Below are 16641 nucleotides of genomic sequence, written 5' to 3'. Positions count from 1 at the left end.
CAGACTATGTGGTTGAATACCAGGGGCTCCTAAGAAGCCAACGTGTCTTACCTAAAGAATCATCTGTCCCCAACGAGAAAGGCGAGTTTCTGCCTAGAGGCCGATTTATCTCAACTTAAAAGATGCCAAGACTTCCTTGAGGACATTTCTCTGTAGGGTACTGCCTTCTTGACCCCTAATCTCAACCAGAATCAATAGCCATGGACGCTGGTGATTTTATTCTCCTTTTAGCTGAACCAGCATTTGGATGCAGTGAAGGAGGTCACCGATCATGGTGGCCAACGTGATCGTTCCCACCGAGAGTCAACCTTGTAAAGACGGAGTCGGCGGCCAGCCGTCTCCAGGGAGAGAGTGATGGGCAGAGCCACGGGACCCAGGTGAGTGGTCCTCTCTGGGTGACGGTGGAGGGACGGAAGACCGAGAGAGGGATGAGAAGAGAGGAGAAAGGAAGGGAAGGAGCCGAGGGAAGGCAGGAGGGTGCAAGGAGAGATGGAGACTAAGACTGGAAATGAGTCCTGCCACCTTCTAACAGCAAAGGTCGGAAGATGGAGGGAGGCAGGGCTGGTGGGCGTGAGAAAGGACCGAGCAAGGAGCCAAGACATGAAGCAGAACTGAAGGGCCCGTTCGGACTTTTTAGAGGAAATAAAGACAGTGCCCCAGGACCCACTCCTCCCCCAGTCTAAGGGTCCCCTACCACCTTTTGACATCCATGAGCTTATCCACCTGACAGGGCCCTGCCAGCCTCCTGGGAATGAGACATGGCTGCGAGGCAGCTTGGCTTTACGAGATGAACAGCCCAGGGCCTGGTGAGTGGTAGCACGTGAGACCTCCTGCTGCCCTACTGTGCACAGAATGAACAGAGTGGGCATGTGCAGAGAGGACGGGGTGGGGCAGGAGGTGAGAAGTGGCTGGCCCGACTTCCACGGGGGGTCCGATTGGGGGACAAATCCATGACCCAGTCGTCTGCCTTCAGATGTGCCAAGTCTTGGATCACAGGTGACATCAACTGGATTCCCTGAGTCTGTTGGGCCCGACTGCAATTCCCACGGTGGGGGTGGGGAGGGCCCACTACCCAGATAGAACTTTCCACAGTGCATGGGTGAGCAGGGGACACAGAGAGAGAGAGAGGGGACAGAGGGTGTCTGGCAGGGATGACGTGCCTAGGTCATTGATGGATTCGGACCCAGATCTGGAGCCTGACTCCTCCCTGCCGGTCCTCCTGTTTCTTGTTCCCAAGAGGCATTCCCAGCTGGAAAATCTTAAAAAGCTGGAAAAAACAAGCATCCCAAGGGAGAAGTATGCAGCGTTCTCAACGAAAAGAAGCACAAAATAAAATAGAACATAAATGAAAGTGACAAACGGAGGAGGGAAGCCGGGAGGATTTACAGTTGGATTCTGTTGCTGCAACAGATTCCACGTAACAACTAAAATAACATCCACCGGCTTGAAACCAAGGTGTTTCGGCAGAGGCGCATCCAAAGCTGACATTAAGCAGATGTCTCCCTGAGCCCTTTTGGTTCTCTTCCCCAAGTGACTCAGTGGGTGCTGCCTTCCACTTCATCACGCTCTCCCGCGGAGCTCAGAGACATCTCTCCTGAGGCCCTCGGGGGAAGCTCAGCATCCCCAAGGGCACACTGGGAGCGTGTGTTCTTAATCAGGAAAGGTCCACGGAGGACGCGCCCAGCTCTAGGAAATGGCTCTACTGAAACAAAGTAGCTACCAAGCAGATTTGGGGGTCCTACGGTCTCCCAAGAGGCCTGCAGAACCAAAAGACCCAAGGTGGTTGTCCTTCCCTCTACTGGCACTGAACATTGACCCACTGCCCTCTCCGGCACTGTCCCTCGTCCTGGAGATTCTGTACAGAAAGACGCTGGACCTCAACGTAGCCGCCTTTGTGGGTGAACAGTCTCGAGCGCATCAGGTCTGTGCCAGCCACGTCAAGTTGTCCAGACAATTATACACCCTGCCTAATGGCTGATAATTACACCGTGGCGGGGTTTGCCAAGAGAAAACAATGATTAAGACCATTTACAGCCTGCACACACAAATCCTTCAGTTTCCTTCCCGAGCAGGCCGTGGCCTCTGTGGTCTCCATGGCAACCAAACAGGAAGCCCTACCTCTAGTCGAGGCCCTGGCGATAATAATCCGGAGGTACACATCCTGTTGGGGGAAGGGGTCCTCGGCAAGGCCAACCCCTCCGAGGAGTGACTCAGCGGGAAAGTCAGGTCGGATGGGAGAAAGCCACCAGGGAGCCCCTGATTTTAATCCGGGTAAAAACATTTGACAAGGAGCTGGGCACAGTGACACATGCTCACGGGGCAGCTCCTGGGGAGGTTGAGGCCGACCTTAGCATCATCGTGAAACCCTGACTCAAAATAAAAAAATGAAAGGGCTGGAGGCAGAGCTCAGGGGCAGGGCACCCCTGGGTTCAAGGCCCCTGCAAAACCAAAACGAAACAGAAAAACCCCGAGGATGAGCAGGGAAGGCCTCCCTGGGTCTGCATCGGGGCACATCCACGCAGCGGGCTTTGTCAAGAAAGAGAGGACGAAAGGCCCGTGTTTTAAATTTGGGAGGTAGGAGGGGGTTCCTCCGCCTGTTAGTTCTTTCCACTTTGACCCCACCTCAATCCCCAAGGAACAGACATTTCCTTCCAAGGAATGCAATGGACCCAGGCAGAGATAGAAGGTTCTGGAAGACCGCCGAACAGTCCACGGTAGACCACTTGCCAAGGAGAGGCAGACTTAGGCCAAAGGGTCCCGAGTCGTCCTCGGCTCTTTGTCAGAACAGAAGGCAGGAGCCGGGGACACAGCCTGGGTCAGTTCCATGCCGAGAGCGAGAATGGCTGGTATTTAAAAATAACCGAGGCTCCCCGCAGCTCTGTCCACCCATGAGCAGCCTGGCTCTGCGCGGCCCTTCCAGAGAGCGGGTCTGAGGCACAAAGCCCACGCCCCAGGAGCAGCGCTCAGGAGAGCTTTGGCCTTCAGGTGGCATTTCATTCCTTTCTGGAAGGAAGCAGCTTCCCTGGTTTCCTGGTGGCCCTTGGCGCTGCGCCCGACGTGGAGGTGTTTGTTCTAAAGCCTTCCACTTACCCAGGATTTACCCGGCCCCGGGGCTAAGCCGCCGTCATTGATGGTTTCTGCCTGCTAATGAGGGCCTGCCCTGGATTAGAGTCAGGAAAGAGGAGAAAGCTGCGCCCCTGGCCAGGGCCTCCTCTGTCCTCCTCTGTGCCCGGCTGCCCCGTCCATCACGCTCAGCCCCATGAGGCCACCAGGCTGAGCAGGGACAGGCCCTGGTACAGGTGCGGAGTCCACGGGGACCCTGCAGGAAGAGCCGGGTTCTCCCTTCCTACTGCAGAAAGGAGTCACGGGGCTCACAGAAGAGCCACTGTTCTGTCCCTTGGGAGCAGCAGGGGTACGAGTGAGACCGGGGGCTCTCTGAAGAGACGGCCTCACCACGGACCTCTAGGGTGGACGGCAAAGGCTGGGGCCGCCTGTCTGCACCCAAAGCACACGCAGAGCTCTCGAGGGAGGGGACACCGGGGATGACACCGACACGGACCCAGTGAGTGGCTGCTCCTCTTTCACCAAGCACTTTCTCACAAGTCGTTGTGTTTGGGCCTCAGCAAGGAGGACAGGGCAGGCCCTCCATCCCCACCTCGCCCTGGGAGGGCTGGGTTCAGCAGGTGAGCCCCTGGACCAGGGTCCACAGCCAGGGACCCCAGTGCCAATCCAGACCCCTCTTCTCACTCCCCCCCCCCCCACCATGCTGCCGTGGCCCTGTGATGGGCCTGACCCACGTGTCTCCCAGGGCACGGGTTGGGGAGGCAAATTGGCCAGGAGAAGCACGCCTGGGGCACCCGGGGAGGGGGTGTGTCTTGCCAGGTGCCAGGGCTAGAAAGGACTTGGCACTCAGAGTCCAGCACCTCTGTAGGTCAAGAGCTGGCCCAGGGCCCCAGGGCCACACCAGGGCCCAGGCTGGTGGCCAACACCGTGTAGGACACAGGGCCCTTCGGGCTGGTTCAGTGCATTCTCCCCAACCCCTGCTTCTGTGAATTCCAGCTCAAACCGATTCACAACGGTGCCGAAGCCTATGGCACCTGGGGGACAGGAAGGAGGACAGCTCACGGGAGCTCTGAGGCTTACTGGAGGCGAGTGAGAGGGTCCAAACAGTGACCAGCTTCCCCCAGCCCGTTCTGAGGTCAGAAACCAGGACCTCATTCCTACCTGAGCAAAGGAAGGGGACAGCGGAGACACTGTCCAGAGGGCACCTCGGCCTTTCTCTGCGCAGGGGCCACGCCTGTCAGCCGGCGGCGGCCCCCGCACACCCCAGGTGGGAAGGCCCCTCTGTGTTCTAGTAAAGGGGTCAGCTCTGTGGCCCACTGCGAGGGCGGGGTCCCGGGCAGAGGGTACTCACCATGATACCGGTGAGGAGGCAGACGCCCTTCCCACAGTAAGTGTGCGGCACCATGTCCCCGTAGCCAATGGAGAGGAATGTGATGGAGATGAGCCACATGGCACCCAGAAAGTTACTAGTCACGTCCTGCTGGTCATGGTACCTGCCGAAGGGAAGACAGGGGTCAGTGGGGGGACGGCCACGGCCCGAGCAGAGACCGCGGGGGCCTAGACGGGGAGGCAACGAGGTCTTTTGCTGAAGAGGACAGAGCGGTGAGGGTGACACGGAGCTGCTGCTGTGACCCCCTGGGTCCTGCCTGCAGCTGCCCCGTCCTCTGGTCCCCTCCCACCCACCCCAGCTGCACAAGCCAGGACCCAGAGGCAAAGTGTCCTGTCGTCATGTGTCCCACGTCGCCGGCATCTCCTGAGCGTTGGCAGGCTGGCTTTGGGTGAAATCAGGCAGAAATAAAATCTAAATTCTCCCCTCCAGGCCGACAGTGAGATGTGAATGCGATCACTCTGAAATCACTGAAAAGGCAAACTGTCACAAAAAAAAAACCACGGAAAAATCACAGTTAGTGATGTCCCCTAAGAAAGCCGGCGGGTTCCAGGGCCGGCATCTCCGTGTGTCTGGAGGGGGCCGTGGGGCCACAGAGGCACAGGCTGCCTGGCGGAGCTTGTCAGGGTCTCGGGGAAGAGCCCACTGGGCCGCTGGTTCCCCCACCTGGACACCCATCCCCCCTGGTTCTCCCCCACCCCCTGGGGGGGGCGCTCAGCCCGGGAGAGGGCGTTGGCGTTTATAGAAGGGCACAGTAAGTGGGTGCAGGAGGCACCTTGGGGACAAAGAGGAGGAGTTAGCGAACTTGACCCCAACACCCGAGGGTGAATCAGAGAAGGTGCCCGCCGGGGCCTGCACGTGTCCTCCTTCAAAAATTCAGGTGTCGCCATCATCTCCCCCACGCCAGGGGGAGGGGGAGGGTCTTTAAGAGACCATGAGGCCGTCAGGGCTCCTCCTCTCCCGAATGGGGTTAAGGCCCGTGGGAAAGAGGTCTTGTGCCGTGGTCCTCTTCCCTGGCTGGAGCCTTCTGCCTCGGGATGACACTGCCTTGGTCCCCCTGGGGACACAGCCTCCAGGTGCCATCTTGGAAGCAGAAGCCGCCCTCTCCACACAACTGAACCCTCTGCTGCCTTGATCTCGTTCTCTCCAGCCTCTAGAACCGTGAGGAATAAATGTCCACTGTGCAGAGGTGCCCCGGTCAGCGGTCTCGTCTTATCACATTGCACAGGACAAAGCTTGACCTCTAGGCAGGCCAGGGAAAGGGTGCGCCGGCAGAGAGAAGACCCGGCGAAGCCCTGGGCCCAACAGAAAGGGCGGCAGAGCATGGTGGTCCTTGTCCCCAATGCCCTCCGACAGGGTCAGCCTGGATGGCACACAGTGGGCTGCATCCCGTAGGGCTACCACTCCTCAGTAAAGTGTCCCGGTCCACCACTTGGAGGCCACTGGATAGGGGAGTTGAGACAGGGCCAGGGAGACCAGGCCCACCTGCTGGACAGAGCAGAAAGCTATTCAGGAACCTTCATCCACAGAATGAAGTCACCCCGGGTCCAAGGAATTCACGCCCATGAAGCACTTGGGACGGGTCTGACGGCGGCAGCAGGAGCTACTGTCCTCAGTGTTTGCTGAGCCCCACAGGGTCTGGCCCTGTGGTTACCAAGGGCTCCTCTCCTGCCGGCTGTAGGTTCAAGTTTATGTGGAAATGGGCCCGGAAGGGGGCAGGGGCGCTACCAGTCAGAAAAGAGGTGGAGGATGGCCTCCACTGGGGAACATCAAGAGCACAACACAATGGATACCATTTATTGAGCACCTACTGTGTGCTTGACACTTTGAACACAACCCCTCTGATCCTCACATGCTTTATTTTATAGGTAAGCAACTTGAAGCACAGAGATGCTGAGTGCCTTGCCCAAGGGCGCACAGGAAGTCACGGAGACAGAGCCCAGGTCCTTTCACTCTGCCGCTCAGCATCAGAGAGGCAAGGGTGTGGGCATGTGTCCTGGGGACCGAGGAAGAAGTTTTAGTGAGAGGAAAACACCTGGGATCCAGGAACAGGCAGTAGAGGGCTTCCGAGACTGGTGCTCGGGTATTGGAAGGCCTGGGATTCCAGGAGCAGGGTTTGCATGTGGTCTTAGAGGCCTTGGAAGCGACTCTCCGTTCCTCGGCAGAGGATTGGCAAGATGACATGGCTTGCCAGGAAGGAGAGCCTGCAGGTGGCCAGCAGGACGTTTGAGAAGCTGGAACGAGGAGGCAGGGTAGCCAAATGGAAGAGGTGTGCAAAGCTCAGGAGGGAGACGGCAGCCCCCCACCACCTGGGCCCGGCCCTTCATCACCAATGAGCTCCAGCCCCAACTGAGTCCTCAAACAGCAATGAGGGGGTGGCATTAGCTGAAGAGAGCTGAGGACCAGCCGTCCCCTCCCCAAAGCACCGCTGGGCAGATGGCCTCACCGCCTCCTTCTCTTGGCCTCATTTGCTCCCCAGATTCGCTGCTGCTGCCTTAGGACCCCTGACTGGTCCTTCAGTGGGTCTCATTTCCCAGGCTGGCCCACGCCTCTCCTCTACCTATCCTTGAGAAGCACGGGCTCGGGGTGCCCAACCCTGACCCCCAGGATTGCGCCTGCCCCTGTGGGTCAGCCCCATCCCGGTTCTGACAGTCAGCTGCCTGCCCCGCCCTGATGGCCTACCCTGCCATGCAGCCCCCTAATCCCGCATGCTGGGAGGAGGGGTGGCAGGCCTGGCTTTCAGGCTGCGCTGGGAAATCAGGCTTTAGAATCTGTAATGCAGTAAGACTCGGGTGGTGGCGGTGGCGTGGGGTGGGGAGCCAGGACACGGGGGGAGAAGACTTGGCGGCAGCCCATGCTACAAGCCAGCAGCCTCTAAGAACCACAGCCAGGGCCCTCTGTTCATCAGAAGAATATTTTCTGGAAGAACAAGCCTGGGGTCAGGTCTGAGGAGGCGGAGGCCCAGGTGGGTTAGTAGGGAGGAGCGTCCACAGTCTTGGGCGTGGTTGGCGTGCATTGCAGTTGGAGCTCAGTGGCTGTGGGGCAGCGCCTTCATGTCCCTGTGACTCACTTTCCTTATCTGCTGATGGGAAGATGAAGTAAAATAACCCATGAGCAACAGTAGCACGGAGCTTGGCCCAGAGGAGGGGCTCACGGCGAGGAGGGGCAGTGGTCAGTCTGAGAAACAGTCCCCAGGAAAAGGCAGGGGTCTGGATTAACAAGTGCAGTGGGAGAGGACCCCCATCGGGGAATGGCAAAGCCTCCATGGAGATGTCCTGAAGTGTAGACGGCAGAGGGATTTGATTCAGGGACAAAAGAAATGTCACAAGGTTATTGATGAAGAAGGGGCACGGGCCATTTGGTATCTGAGAATGATTCTTCTGGCGGTGTCAGACTAAAGAGGTCACATGGGGGACTCCTTGTAGGTGCCCACGGGGAAGCACAAGAGGACCTGACGCAGTCAGAGGAGCAGGGTGGATTCCGGGCCTGTCTCCTGTGCATCGACTGGCCGCCTGCCTGCATGGATCTCCCAGCCCCTTCTTTGTAAATCTTGCAGCTTAAATTAGTGTCCCCTGTCTGCTTAGGTGCCTTTGGGATGAGGATCATCCTAGTCCCACAGGAGTGGAGTCAGAGGCAGAGATTAGATATCCAAGTGGGATTAAATGTAAAGCAACAGATAATATCTCTCTCTTTAAAATGGACCTATGATTTGGTGCTTTTTTATTTTTTTGTAAATTTCCTTTAGGTTCTTAGGGGCTTCTTTTTTCTTCACCATATAAAATCCCCTTAGTGCTAACCGGGTGTGCTGGGGAGAGGAGAAACAGCTCTTGAGCCGGTCACCCGTCCATTCACTGTCAAACTCCAGTGATCTCTCCTCTGGTGGGGGCTGAGCAGAGGTGAGGTGAAGTGGACATGCCCCCTGCTGGCCCCTGGCTTGGAGCGTCATTGTGGAGATAAGACGTGCGGGCAGCTCACCAAGCAGGAAGGGATGCGAGAGAAAGCCGGCTGGTGATTCAGGACTGTGGGAGTAGAGAGGAGGGAGAAAATGTTTCTAAACCTATTCACAATTTTAGAGTGGTTTACACATGTCACAAATTCACGTACTAACCTCGTGCTATTTTTTGCAGTAGAGAATTTTTTTGGGGGGAGGAGGAGGGGGAATAGTTCCACTTCTTTAAAGGGCTGAGGAGGAAAAGATGTAGTTTTTCTTTGAGCTCAAGAGTAATGGCTGTAGTTATTCATTTATCTTTCGGGGCATGGACCATTTTTTTTTTTCCCACTTTCTAACATTACAAAATAAAACAGACACCAGAGACTGTGTGGTTGAGCAGAGATGGTGGATTAAACAAACACGTCTACTTCTGTGACCTCAAATCCCTTGTAGATTTGAGGGATCAGTGGGGCTGGGTGTCCCCTCCTTGAAAAAATAAGCAAGCAACCAGGAATTCCCAGACATCCGAGGAAATCTCTAACGTTAAAGACACAGACCAAAGCAGTCAATTAACACACACAGAGAGAAAGGGCTCTAGATAGGATGCAGATCACTCACAGAAAGGAACTCTTAAGGGGAAAAAAGTTCTATAATTAACACAAGAGAGATAAAATAAGGCACCAGACCCATGAGACAAGAATGGAGTGCTCTACAAAGAACAGCCTCCTTAGCAGGACGGGAAGGTAAATGGAACGAGTCTCCCCAAAGGCAGAGAAAAGGTGCAGGGAGAAAGAAAATGAGAAGCAGGTGTGAGAAAATCACAGCCTCCGTCTACCCACTCAAGTGACAGTAGTTCCAGAAAGAAGGGTTTAAAGGAAAAAGGAAGGAGGTGGGGGAGAAAGAGAAGGAGAGAAATAATAATTAAAGAAATCATTTCCCCAAATTCCCCAGAATGAGCACTGAGTTGCTAAATCAAAGGCCAAAAGATCCTGTCAGACTTCCAGAGTGGGGGAGGGGAGGGGAAGGGGGAGGGGAAGGGGGAGGGGAGGGGAGGGGGAGGGGGAGGGGAGGGGAGGGGAGGGGGAGGGGGAGGGCAAGGGGGAGGGGAGGGGAGGGGAGGGGGAGGGGGAGGGCAAGGGGGGAGGGGGAAGGGAGACAGGTCTGATACGTGGAATGAGAGATTAGAATGACTCTGGACTTCTTCATTACCACCCTGGAAACTGGAGGGCCATGGAATAAAGCCTTCAAAATTCAGAAAAATTTTTTTTTTCCAAATCAGAATTCCAATCCAGGAAGACCAGAATTCTGGGCCATCGAAAGCATGAGTTAAGTGGGAGGGTAGAATGAGGACATTTTCTGGTGTAGAATGTTCTGGAAGGCTTGCCTCCCCGACATCCTTCCTCAGGAAGCCCCAGCAGAGTACGGCGGCTCCAGTCCTGTGTGAACAGTCCAAGGAGTGAAGCAAGGGGGAAGAGGACATGGGAGGACGTCCAGTGGCAGAGGAGCCTCAGGGTGCTGGGGTGGAAGGTCCGAGGGGGACAGCCAGGCTCCAGGTGTGAAGGGCGGCCAGAGACCGAGCCGGCGGGAAGGCTCTGGTTCCCAGGAGACCAAATGAACAGCCCCATCTCCCCGAACTTCCTGAGAAGAGGTTTAAATAACTGCCAGAGCGTGGATTCAAATTAGTGATAAATACATAGAAAACCAAGCAGATGAGCCAACATGATAATTAACGACTCCAGAAAACACGAAAAGTTGTGCAGAAAAGGAAAAGTTGTCATATTTTACTACAAGGCTCAACGATGAATAGAGTCGATTAGTGTTGACTGAGTGATGTAAACACTGATTACTGATTTAACCAAAATTAGGATGTAATTATGAAAGGAGGAGGGGGAGCGGGGGAGGGGAGGAGGGGGGCTGACGCCACCTTCCACCAGGGAAGCGCCTGGTGACGCCCCAAACCAGTGCCTCAGAGGCGGCAGCACAAGCCTGGCATTTACAGACGTGGAGGGAACCACTGAGATCAATTAGCAAAAGGAGGTAAACCAGATGTCCCTGGAGAAGGATAAAAGGGAAGACAGTAAATAGTACAAAGTGACTAACTGCGAAGTCTACTCAGGTACAGCCTCGAGGATACGAGACACACCGCCAGCCACGGGACGTCTCGCCGAGTCACAGAGCAGAAAACCAAAGGCAGCACCCACAGGCTCAGCTCCCGGCCCCCAACCTGTGGCATCTGCCGGCAGGTTCCCCCCAGCCCCGTCCCCCACCTCCCCCGATGTGATGGTCTCTCTGGGTCTCACGGCTGCCGTGTGCTTCTCTTCCTGATGTGCCACACAGGTTCTGATGGCCTACATCATCCATGATTCCATTTTCTATTTCCAAACTCCACAAGAATGAAGTCACGCTACAGGAATGTGGTAGGCAGCTTCTGAATTTTCCAAGATACCCCTCCCTTTGTGAGGCATTCTCATACTTTTAGGATCCCTTCCTTTTCAATGTGGGCTGGACCTAGTAATTTGTTTCAAAAAAAAAAAAAAAAAATAGAACATGGCAGAAGTTATGGACTGTGGCTTCCGAAGGTTACAATAGGATTGTGGCTTCCACCTCGGGTCATCTCTTGTTTCTCTCTTGGATTCTCTCCCTGGGCCAGCTGGAGGAGAGGCCCACATAGCCAGGGACCACAGTGACCTTGGTCAAGCCTGACATTAGACCAACCACAGCCCTGGGCGGCAGTGTGACTGCAATCTCACAAGAGACCTTGAGCTATTCAACCAAACTCCTGACCCATAACAGTCACAAGATGGGAAACGTGTGATGCTTTAACCTGCTAAGCTTTGGGGTGATTCATTCTGCAGCGATAGATAACCATTACAGCGGACTCTTGTAGGATTTTTTTTTTTCACTCAACATACATGTTGACATATGTGACTATGGTGTATTTTCATGCCTGGACTATATTTTATCACATGAATATCTCAGGACTTATTCATTCATTCTTCTATTGAGGAATATTTGATTGCTCTCTAGTTTTTTCCTGTAATGGGCAGTACTGCTGCAAACATGCCTAATCATAGTTCATGCATGGGATGAGTTTCTCTAAGACAAACAAACACCTACAAGTAGATTTGCGACTCGTAGGGCATGTGCACATTTAACTTCACTTGGAAAAGTCACACTGTTTGCAAGATGTCGGTACCAATTACCATCCTCAGCAGTGGATCAGGGTCCCTCTTTCTCCACGTCCTTATGAACCTTTGCCATCATCTGATTTTAACTTTTTGCTTACCTAGTGGATAAGTTGACATCTCTCCATGTTTTCACTCTGCATTTTCACTGTAAAAGTCCGACTGTGCTTTCATGTGTTTGTTATGCATCTTTGCTTCAGAAAGCCATTCATGACTCTCGCCATTTTTCTATTGGTTTGTTTTGGCCTTATTTCGATGTATTCTTAAATGTTATATATGTATATATTCTAAATAACAAGAACTTTGTTGGGTTCTATGTTACAAATATCTTATTCTGGTTGGCACTGTCTTTTTATTTTCTTTATAGGATTTTCAAGGAATACAAGTTTAAAATTTCACTGTGGTTGAATTTATCATTCTTTTCATCTATAATTACTGCCTTTCATGATTTTTAAAGAAGTCCTTCTTCACCTGAGGGTATGAAACTTTCTTTTAAATGTTTTAAAAGGTTGACTTTCTCACTGAAGTCTTTAATTCACCTGGAATTGATTTTGTGTATGGTATGAATTTTTTTTTTTAATATGGATACCCAGTGACCCCAGGTCAACTTAATGGACCGTCCATGGCTATAGATAACACGTGGAAGGGGTGCCACTCCTGGGTTCTCCATTCTATCCTGTTGGACCACTCGTCTAACCCTAAAGTGACGGACGAGTCCTCCTGACCCTTTTCTGGGTACCTTCTTGGGGCCTAACGCGTACCAGATGCTGAGTCGATGCCTGTGGAATGAACGTGGCCTGTCCCTGTCCCCTGGGAGGGCGAGGCCAGCTGCCCTAACTCAGTGAGGCAGGCGAACGAAAGTGACCTCAGCTGTTCTCCCAACAGTTGGCTTTTGTCAAAGTGGCTGCCAGATTCCTTGGGCTTGGAGTCAGTCTTCACTATTAATGAGAACTCAGCTTCTTGACACTCGCTGTGACCTGTTACAGCAGCAGGGTGACAGAAGATACGCCCCAGGGAAGCCAGCGGACTGGACTGCCTTTTCTTCTTCCTTTCCCAAAGAAGCCTCGACACTTCTGAAAGTGAATTTTTTTTGTAAAAGACCCAGGAGATCCGAGCCCTCTGATGGCTTGGCCATTTGTCTTGGCTCTAGTTGGTTGGTTGGAAGGGGCAGGGGTCAAGCCAGGCTGTCGGCAGGACTCCACCCAACGGGCCGCTGGGTTCTCGACTTGCAGTGGATCTTGGGTTTGGCCAGACAGGCCCCTGCCCACGGAGCCGGGGCCCCGTGCTTGCCAGATCCTTCAGCAGAGAAAGTGACGTGAACCTGGCTTGATCTCTGGGGGCCTCTGGCCCTGCCGTGCTTCCCTCCTTGGCACACTGTCCGTCTGGGCATCTCGAGAGCTTGCTGTCTGGCTTTCTCCCACTCTGGCCACACCTTCACTCGGACCTCCTCTTCGGGGTTGTGGTGCTGCCGGCTTGCTGTCTGCGTAGACCTCTCTGGCTCCTGTCATCCTGCCATGTCCTCCCCGGTCCTTCTAACTGACCCTTCAAGACCCAGCTGAATCGCCGTCACCACCTGCCCAACCAAGGTGGGCTCTGCCTCTCACCCCCACACACCGGGTCTCGGCTCCTGCCGCCCTGGCACTAAGACCGCAGGCCACCGGGGGCCAAGGCTGGACGCCCAGGCTCCCGGTCAGACCCCCTACGTGTGAGTCCAGTTTGGCCCCTCGGTATCCGCACGACCTTGTCCTCGGTTTCCCCACCTGTAAACAGGATGATCCTTGAATGACCCGACTCTGAGCCCGTGAGGGCGACATGAACGGGTGCCCCTCAAACAATTAAAACGGCGTCGGCCACAGAGCGGGTCTAAAGAGACGCGTGGCCCACACCCGTGATCCCCGCAACTCGGGAGGCCAACTTAGGGAGGCCCGAAGCAACACAGCGAGGCCCTGTCTCAAAATAAAACACAGAACGGGGCTGGGGATGTGGCTCCGTGGTTGAGCGGCCCTGGGTTCTATCCCCGGTTCGAAAAAAAAAAAAAGAAAAAAAGAAAGAAAAAGAAAAGAAACGTTGGCGGTGTGCGATGACCATCCTGAGTGGACATGTCTCGTCTCGGCAGAGCTGAGCGGACACAGGGTCTGGAGTCCGCAGACTGCCTTTCACACCCTAATGGCTCCGTGACCTTGAACAAGCCCTGTCACCGTCCTCCCTGCAGGGAAGCAGGTGTCCTGGTGTCCGCTCTGCCCGTCTCAGGAGGCTGTGGCCAGGAGGAGCAAAAGTGGAGGGGCCTGTCAGCCTTCGATGCGTGACACTGACGGAGGCGTGTGACTGCCTCTCAGAGCGCCTCCCACCCGAGGCTCTGTCCTGGTGACAAGGACACGTTCATGGGGGAAGAGTTTCCCTTGGAATCTTCCGTTCCCGAGCCCCTGACCCATCTCCAGCAGAGCCTGCCTGCTCCACCTTCCAACCACCTCCAGAGTCACACCCCCTCGTCCCCTGGCCCGCTCCGCCCCTGTCCTCTCGCCCGGATCTCAGCAGTGGCCGCCGAACTGACCTCCCTGCGTCTGCCCGGGCCACCCTCGCCCTGCCCTGTCTGGCCTTGCAAAGGGTAGGATGAACGGTCCCGAACCTGTCACATCCCAAGGCAAAGTCCCCCCGGGGCTGCGCCAGCCTAGAGAGCATCCCTCGACCCTGGGTCCCCTACAGCTCCTGGGGGCCTCGTCCCCGGGCTCATCGGGGGGCTCTGACCACCCTCGGTGACGGTGCCACCCACCACGCCCCGGCTCCCCGCCCTCAGCCAGGATGGCCGTTTGGCTCGTGTTTGGAGTTAATCGAACGTCCACCTCCACTAGAGCTCAAGTGGCAAGAGGGAGAGGCTGTCGGTTCTGCTGCCCAGTCAACACGGTTACGGGGAGGATGGAGACGGGCACGGACGCTCCTGGTCAGTCTGGTCAGCGGCCGCGGGTCAGGGGTTGCCACCCCATCTCACGGCGAGGTGGGGGGGAGCCCGGGAGAATCTCCCGTCTCCCTCCTCCTCACAGCAGGCCGGGGGGCAGGGGGGGAGATGGGCGCTCAACTCCACTTTTGTTTTTCTGATGCTGCGAGAAACGGCAGCTGCAGCGAGCAGGGTATCTGTGCCCTGGCAGGGACCAGACAGGCTGGCACTGGAGTCCCTCTTGGCCCCGGCCAGCAGGCTGTGTGACCAGCCCTGAGCAGCCGGGATCAGGAGGGTACATACTCTTACGAAAGGAGTGACAGTCCCAACCCTGTTCTGCCTTTGTCCCCGTCCCCCACATCGTCAGCTCCTGATCACCAAATGTCCTGCACGCAGGACCACGTAATTCCAGCCTGGTGGGGAAAATGGGGTGAAATGGCCCTTTTAAAGGACATGATGAACCTCAGCTTAGAAGCGTTGGAGAGATGCTGTAGGAGTGTGAAACGGCATTACTGAAATCCAGTTAACCGAGGAACAAATGGCTTAGGGTGACTTCCAGGCCGTCGCTGCTTATTCTAGCTGCAGGGTGAATTCATATAAAAGCAAAAAATAAATTCTGTTCTAAAAACAATATCCTTCAAAGACATTTTGAAAATGAGATAAAAGGCTTCGCAGACCCGGCGGGGCTGACCACGATCCACTAGGTCACATGCCTTGATGACATACATGACCCTCCAGGGTGGGTCCCTGATTTTTAGAAGCTGGCTTTGAATTTAGAGGTGGTTCCCCTGGACCAGGTCATTCCAGGTGACAGCCTGGGGTTCTTCCAAGGCCAGTCTGAATCCGGACCTCTATCTCCAGCCACAGGAGCCCACAGCCCGGGTGCCGGGCCTCCAGATATTTTTGAAAGGTGAGAAACGGGTACCAGCAGAACTCGGCGGCTCCGACTCGCAGCCGTGACGTGCCAGCCACAAGCCAGCTTGCTCTGTCCCCGTCAACTCGGGGCTTGGCTGGTGTGGCTTTCCCTGGCAGAGGTGACGGCACCTTGTCTCCTTTAGCATTTCCCCTGGGAGACGTCGGACCAGCTAGGGAGGAGTCTGACGCTCGCTGGTGTCACACGGCTGGATGCCACCTCCCCACAGCCGAGTGTCCCTTCTCCGGGGCCTCTGGGTCCCCACAGAGCCAAGGAGGCAGCCTCGGAGGGAGACCGGCTGCGTCCCCTCCTCGGTCCGTCTCCTCGGAGGCGAGCGCTGTCGACCTTTCTGGATGGTTACTGAATCAAGGACCAGATGGCTCATCTGGCAAACCCTCCGCGTCAGCGTCTCCATTTGTAATGTTTTCTTTCTTCTTATTAAAAAAATATTTCCATGTTTCCTGATTTGGAAATGTTTAATAAAATGCACGAAAGTGGAGAGGAAAACAATATGTTGGAGGAAGCACATTCCCGGGGAGGCGCGTCTCCCGCTGTGTCTGGGGTGGCGAAGAGGGCGCCGTCCGGCCGAGAGTCCGAGTGGGGCTCGGTCCCAGCCTGGCCACCATCGGTGCAGCCTCGGGGAGGCGAGGCCCCCTCTCCATGTCCCCAGCTTCCCTTCCCTTCTGGGTCCTCCAGCTCCACAGAGCTGCCCTCGCTCTGTGTCCCCACACCCTTGTCCTGGGGAACCGGGCTCCTGGTGTATCCCCGCAACAGTCTCCCCAGCTGGTATCCTTGGGGACGCTCACGGCCAGGCCCCCTCTGTACTGCAGTCAGGAGACTCCTTTCCAAACACAAGACCCTCCCTGCCCCAAACCCACCCATGCTCCCCGGCCCAGAAGGCAGGGAGGCAAGAGGGACGAGCCGGCCTCCGTGGGGAGGCACGTGGGGGTCCACAGACTGACATGGAGGACGGACATGGTGGACAGCTGGCTTTTTGTGCTTTGACAGCACCACTCTGGCTCTCCTCCGCAGCAAGGAGGGCTGGGCCCAGCCAGCCTGGTGGCAATGATTTCTGTCCTGGGGCACGATGACAGCAGAAGCCAGTCGTCCGACCAGACCTCTCCTGCATCCCCAGAGTGAAGAAATCAGGACTGGGAACTGTTGGCAGGGACGGAGGCGCCGTGGCCTAACTCCTTAGACCGCGTCCAGGGCCTGCCTGCTCTCCAGCCC

General features: G+C 55.7%; 1 protein-coding gene across 5 annotated transcripts in view; it reads right to left on the bottom strand.

Annotated features, from left to right (window-relative positions):
- Nucleotides 1–16641, bottom strand: part of Kcnn3 (potassium calcium-activated channel subfamily N member 3) — a 161261-nt gene that overhangs the window by 17052 nt on the left and 127568 nt on the right. For all 5 annotated transcript variants that reach the window (XM_078027468.1, XM_078027469.1, XM_005331309.4 and 2 more), the window contains one exon: nucleotides 4415–4556. In XM_078027468.1, coding sequence (XP_077883594.1) covers nucleotides 4415–4556 — 142 coding nt within the window. The remainder of the gene's footprint in view (nucleotides 1–4414; nucleotides 4557–16641) is intronic.

Source organism: Ictidomys tridecemlineatus, chromosome 11 (genome assembly GCF_052094955.1).
Source record: "Ictidomys tridecemlineatus isolate mIctTri1 chromosome 11, mIctTri1.hap1, whole genome shotgun sequence".
Taxonomy (NCBI): Eukaryota; Metazoa; Chordata; class Mammalia; order Rodentia; family Sciuridae; genus Ictidomys; species Ictidomys tridecemlineatus.
This window is presented reverse-complemented; position numbering and strand designations above follow the sequence as displayed.